Source organism: Tachyglossus aculeatus, chromosome 18 (assembly GCF_015852505.1).
Source record: "Tachyglossus aculeatus isolate mTacAcu1 chromosome 18, mTacAcu1.pri, whole genome shotgun sequence".
NCBI lineage: Eukaryota > Metazoa > Chordata > Mammalia > Monotremata > Tachyglossidae > Tachyglossus > Tachyglossus aculeatus.
In genome coordinates this window covers 30,065,452-30,071,451 of record NC_052083.1, presented here as the reverse complement: position 1 = coordinate 30,071,451, position 6,000 = coordinate 30,065,452, and the positions used below count along the sequence as shown (strand labels likewise).

Below are 6,000 nucleotides of genomic sequence, written 5' to 3'. Positions count from 1 at the left end.
CACACAGCTGACAATTGGCGGAGCCGGGGTTTGAACTCCTGACCTCTGACTCCAAAGCCTGGGCTCTTTCCACTGAGCCACGCTGCTTCCACCGCTGCTTTCCACTGAGCCACGCTGTGGAATAAAGAACAGGCCTGGCAGTCAGAAGGTCATGGGTTCTAATCCTGACCCCACCACTTAATAATAATAATAATGATGGCATTTGTTAAGCGCTTACTATGTGCCAAGCACTGTTCCAAGCCCTGGTGGGGAAAGAAGGTAATCAGGTTGTCCTGTCTACTGTGTGACCTTGGGCAAGTCAGTGCACTTCTCTGTGCCTCAGTAACTTCACCTGCAAAATGGGGAGTGAGACTGTGAGCCCCCCCACCCCGTAGGCCAAGGGACTGTGTCCAGCCCCGTTTGCTCCGTCTCCATCCCAGCGCTTAGTACAGCGCCTGGCACGTAGTAAGCGCTTACCAGACACCAGGATTCTGATTGGTGGTCCAGCCCCCGCCCCCGATGACGTCAGCGCGGTCTCCAGGCAACCGGAGCCCGAGCAACGCTGCGGCCCCACCGCCAGCGCCTTGGCCCGGCCCGGCCCGGCCCGGCCCGGCATCATGGCTCTGCCCCTGCTGCCCGGTAACTCCTTCAATAGGAACGTGAGTTACTGCCGGGACCCAGGGGGAGAGGGACACCCTGGCTTCCTTTCCCTCCTCCTTTTTCTTCCTCCTCTTTATCCTCCTTTCCCTCCTTTCCCTCCTTCTTCTCTCCCTCCTTTCCCTCCTCCTCCTCTTCCTTCCCCTCCTTCTCCTCCTCCTCCTTCTTCCCCCCTTCTCCTCCTCCTTCTTCCCCCCCTCCTCCTCCTCCTTCTTCCCCCCTTCTCCTCCTCCTTCTTCCCCCCTTCTCCTCCTCCTTCTTCCCCCTTCTCCTCCTCCTTCTTCCCCCCTTCTCCTCCTACTTCTTCCTCTTCTCCTCCTCCTCTCCCACCTCTCCTCCTCCTTCTTCCCCCTTCTCCTCCTCCTTCTTCCCCCCTTCTCCTCCTCCTTCTTCCCCTTCTCCTCCTCCTCCTTCCCCCTTCTCCTCCTCCTCCTTCCCCCTTCTCCTCCTCCTCCTTCCCCCTTCTCCTCCTCCTCCTTCCCCCTTCTCCTCCTTTCCCACCTTCTTCTCCTCCTCCTCTCCCACCTTCTCCTCCTCCTCCTCCTTTCCCACCTTCTCCTCCTCCTTCTTTCCCACCTTCTTCTCCTCCTCCTTCTTTCCCACCTTCTTCTCCTCCTCCTCCTCTTCCTTTCCCACCTTCTTCTCCTCCTCCTCTTCCTTTCCCACCTTCTTCTCCTCCTCCTCTTCCTTTCCCACCTTCTTCTCCTCCTCCTCTTCCTTTCCCACCTTCTTCTCCTCCTCCTCTTCCTTTCCTACCTTCTCCTCCTCCTCCTCCTTTTCCTCCTCCTCCTTTCCCTATTCTCCTTCTTCTCCTCCTCTTCCTTTCCCACCTTCTTCTCCTCCTCCTCTTCCTTTCCCACCTTCTCCTCCTCCTCCTCCTCCTTTTCCTTCTCCTCCTCCTCCTCCTTTCCCTCTTTCTCCTCCTCCTTCTCCTCCTCCTTTCCCTCCTCCTCCACTTTTCCCTCCACCTCTTTTTCTTATTATGGTATTTGTTAAGCATTTACTATGTGTCAAGCGCTGTACTAAGTGCTGGGGTGAATACAAGCAAATTGGGTTGGAGCTCACAGTCTCAATCCCCATTTTACAGATGAGGTCAGTGAGGCCCAGGGAAGTGAAGTGACTTGCTCAAGGTCACACAGCAGACAAGTGATGGAGCTGGGATTAGAACCTATGACCTTCTGACTCCCAAGCCCATGCTCTAGCCACTACGCCATGCTGCTTCTCTTTTCCTCCTTTCCTTTCTCTCCTCTTCCTCCTCTTTTTCCTCCTTTTCCTCCTTCTCCCCATCCATCCCTCCTTTTTTTCCCCCTGCTCCTCCTTTCTCCACCTTCTTCCTTCTCCCTGTCTTCAATCTTATTTATTAAGCACTTACTGTGTGCAGAGCACTGTACTAAGTGCCTGGGAAAGTACAATACAACAATAAACAATGACATTCCCTGCCCACAAGGAGCTTACAGTCTGGTGTGGGGAGGGGGGAGGAACCACCCACACCCACCTATTCTACCAACTGTATTCAACCAAGTGCTTAGTACAGTACTGTGCACACAGTTAGCATGCAATAAATACATTTGATTCACTGATTCTAGGTCTGAAATTGTTTTTTGGCTTGCAGGCAGGCCTGCACTTCATATGTGGTTGCACTTGGAACCATGCTCCCAACATTTAGAATACATTCTCTGTAGGATCTCAGATAATTTGATTTCCTGGTTAGTAGCTGGTTGCTGGGGATTATGCTGCCTTTGACTCTTCCAGTATTCCATTTTTGTTCTGCTTCCCCATCATCGTCTCCCCCCCCCTTCTGCTTCACCCTGACTTGCTCCCTTTGCTCTTCCTCCCTCTCCCCACCCCACAGCACACACACACACACACACATATATATATGTATAGATATATATCTGTAATTTTATTTATTTATATTGATGTCTGTTTCTCCCCTCCTGTCCCCAGACTGTGAGCTGGTTGTGGGCAGGGATTGTTACTCTTTATTGCTGTATTGTACTTTTCCAAGCACTTAGTACAGTGCTCTGCCCCCAGTAAACGCTTGAGATGCAATTGAATTGAATCATCAATTGTATTGAGCGCTTACTGTGTGCAAAGCTCTGTACTAAGTGCTTGGGAGAATACAATACAACAACAGACACATTCCCCTCCTGCAGTGAGCTCACAGTCTAGAGGGGGAGACAGTCCCAGTCCACAACAAGCTTATAGTCTAGCTATTAATACAAATAATATTGCAAATAATACATTATTTGTAATAATAAAACAGACATTAATACAAATAAATTATTTATAAGGCATGATTTATAGTTATGTATATAAGTGCTGAGGGTGGAGCAAGTATCAAATGCCCAAAGGTCACAGATCCAAGCGCAGAGTCCCCCCGACCCCTTCTTCTTCTTTCTGCACCTCATCATCCTCATCTTCTTCCTTGTCTCTTTTTTTCCTCCTCCTCCTCTTCATCCTCATCTTTCTCCTACTTCTTTGTAAGAACCAGGGCAAGGACAGTTAGTCGTAAACTTACAGAAGTTACTGTGGGGTTGACTCTGCCCCTGCTTAGGGACTTTGGATTATATAGTAATAATAGTAGTATTTGTTAAGGGCTTATATGCCAAACACTGTCTCGAGCGCTGGGTTAGATGCAATAAAAGCAGATCAAGCAAAATCCCCCACATGGGGATCACTGTCTAAGAGGGAGGGAGAAGAGTTATTTCATCCCCATTTAATAGAGGAGGAAAGTGGCCTAAGGTTACATGGCTAGCGAGTAGCAGAGCTAGAATTAGAACCCAGAGCCCCTAATGCCCAGGCCAGTGCTCTTTCTACTAGGCCATGGCTTTAGAAAAAGAACTGGAGGAATTAAAGCTTCTGTAGATGTCTGAACTCTTGGCTTTGGGTGGATGAGGAACGTTTCTGTTTGTAGGCGCGGAAACCCCAAATCTCACAAGTGGGCACACAGGATACCAAAAGTTGTTCTTTCAATATATCCCTCTTTTAGGAGTGTAATCTGCACATACCACACAGAGTTAATTTCCAAAAAAAACCCAACCAGAATGAAAAAAGACTTTCTTCAGGCAGGCAAAGATATCATAAAAAATCCTCTACACTTTGTCTGGCCCAGTTAGGTGTGTAATGCTGTGTGAATTGACAACTTTTATATTGTTTACTGTGTGTCATGCACTCTTCTAAGTGCTGTAGTAGATGTCTGAACTCGGTTTTTCGTAAATTCTTGCGGTGAAGCCTTTTGCCAACTGCGTAGGAAGAGCTAAGTATTTGGGAATCAGTCAATCAATCAATCGTATTTATTGAGCGCTTACTGTGTGCATAGCACTCAGCAGCGTGGCTCAATGGAAAGAGCACGGGCTTTGGAGTCAGAGGTCATGGGTTCAAATCCTGGCTCTGCCAATTGTCAGCTGTGTGACCTTGGGCAAGTCACTTAACTTCTCTGGGCCTCAGTTACCTCATCTGTAAAATGGGGATGAAGACTGTGAGCCCCACGTGGTACAACCTGATCACCTTGTATCCCCCCAGTGCTTAGAACAGTGCTTTGCACATAGTAAGTGCTTAACAAATGCCATTATTATTATTATTATTACTAAGCTCTTGGGAACACCTTAGAGGTATGACCAAAGTATTTGTAAAAGCTCTAATACAGAGTCAAGGTTGCATTTCAAACACAGATTAGTTGCTTTATGTTATTAGGACTTGGAGTTTGGTGAACAACTTAATTTTTTATTTTATGGTGTTTAAGTGGTTACTATGTGTCAAACCCTGTTCTAAGCACTGGGGTAGATGAAATTTTATCAGGTTGGACACAGGCCCTGTCCCACATGAAGTTCACAGTTTAAACTGGAGGGAGGAGAATCTTATCCTTGTTTTTTTCAGATGAGATAACTGAGGCTCCCCTTCTCCATCCCCCCTGCCTTACCTCCTTCCCTTCCCCACAGCACCTGTATATGTGTTTGTGCGTATTTATTACTCTATTTATTTTACTTGCACATATTTATTCTACTTATTTTATTTTGTTAATATGTTTTGTTTTGTTCTCTGTCTTCCCCTTCCAGACTGTGAGCCCACTGTTGGGTAGGGACCGTCAGTATATGTTGCCAACTTGTACCTCCCAAGCGCTTAGTACAGTGTGCTGCACATAGTAAGCGCTCAATAAATACGAATGAATGAATAATAATAATGATAATGGCATTTATTATTTATTTATTTACTTTATTTGTACGTATTTATTTTATTTTCTTAATATGTTTTATTTTGTTGTTGTTTTGTTGTCTGTCTCCCCCTTCTAGACTGTGAGCCCGCTGTTGGGTAGGGACCGTCTCTAGATGTTAACTTGTCCTTCCCAAGCGCTTAGTACAGTGCTCTGCACATAGTAAGCACTCAATAAATACGATTGAATGAATGAATGAATGAGGCACAGAGAAGTTAAGTGATTTGCCCAAGGTCATAAAGATAACAATTGGGAAAGTCGGAAATAGAAGCCAGATCCTCTTTCCACCGTCATGCTGCTTTATTAACTTGTTCAGTGTGTTCTATCATGTATTTAAGGGACTGATCCAGAAGGCATTTTTAAAGCTAGAAATTAAGCCCCCTAAATTCTGAACCTCATAAACCAGTCCTTCGCTCCCGCTTGGTCCTTGATAACTTTCTCAGTCAATCCATCAGTTGAATTTATTGTTCAGTGCCGTGTACTGTACTAAGGGCTTGGGAGAATATAATGCAGTTGGTAGACATGATCCCTGTCCTTAAGGATCTCCCAGAGAAAGCCCCCCTTTTCCTCAACTCCCCCTCCCATCCACATCACCTCAACTCACTCCCTTTGCTCTCCTCCCCACCACACAGCACTTATCCATTTATGTATATATGTATAATTCTGTTTATATTGATGCCTGTATACTTGTTTTGATGTGTACGTATCTATAATTTTATTTATTTATATTGATGCCTGTTTCCTGGCTTTATGCCTGTCTTCTCCTTTCTAAGCTGTAAGCCCTGTGTGGGTGGGGACTGTCTCTCTTAATTGCTGAATTGTAGTTTCCAAGCGCTTAGTACAGTGCTCTGCACACAGTAAGTGCTCAATAAATACAATAAAATGAATGAATGAATATTCCAATCTAGGAGGGGAGATGGACAGTAAAATAAATTACAGGTAAGGGAAGCAACTAAGGATATGTACATAAGTGCTGTGGAGTGCTCTGCACACAGTAAGCGCTCAATAAGTACGATTGAGTGGAGGTGAGGTGACTACCTAAGGGCCTTTTTTTTTTTTTTAATGGCATTTAAGCATTTACTCTGTGCCAGCCATTATACTAAGTACTGGGGTACATATAAGCTAATCAGGTTGGACACAGTCCATGTCCC

At 46.1% G+C, this 6,000-nt stretch overlaps 1 protein-coding gene across 2 annotated transcripts in view; it reads left to right on the top strand.

Moving 5' to 3' along the window:
- Positions 1-581: 581 nt before the first annotated feature.
- EFHC2 (EF-hand domain containing 2) overlaps positions 582-6,000 on the top strand; it is a 67,513-nt gene continuing 62,094 nt past the window's right edge. Inside the window, exon 1 of one of the 2 annotated variants that reach the window (XM_038760440.1) lies at positions 582-638. In XM_038760440.1, coding sequence (XP_038616368.1) covers positions 597-638 — 42 coding nt within the window. In that variant the 5' untranslated portion in view covers positions 582-596. Of the gene's footprint in view, positions 639-2,323; positions 2,343-6,000 lie in introns of those variants that run through there. The other variant, XM_038760441.1, reaches the window with a different exon arrangement.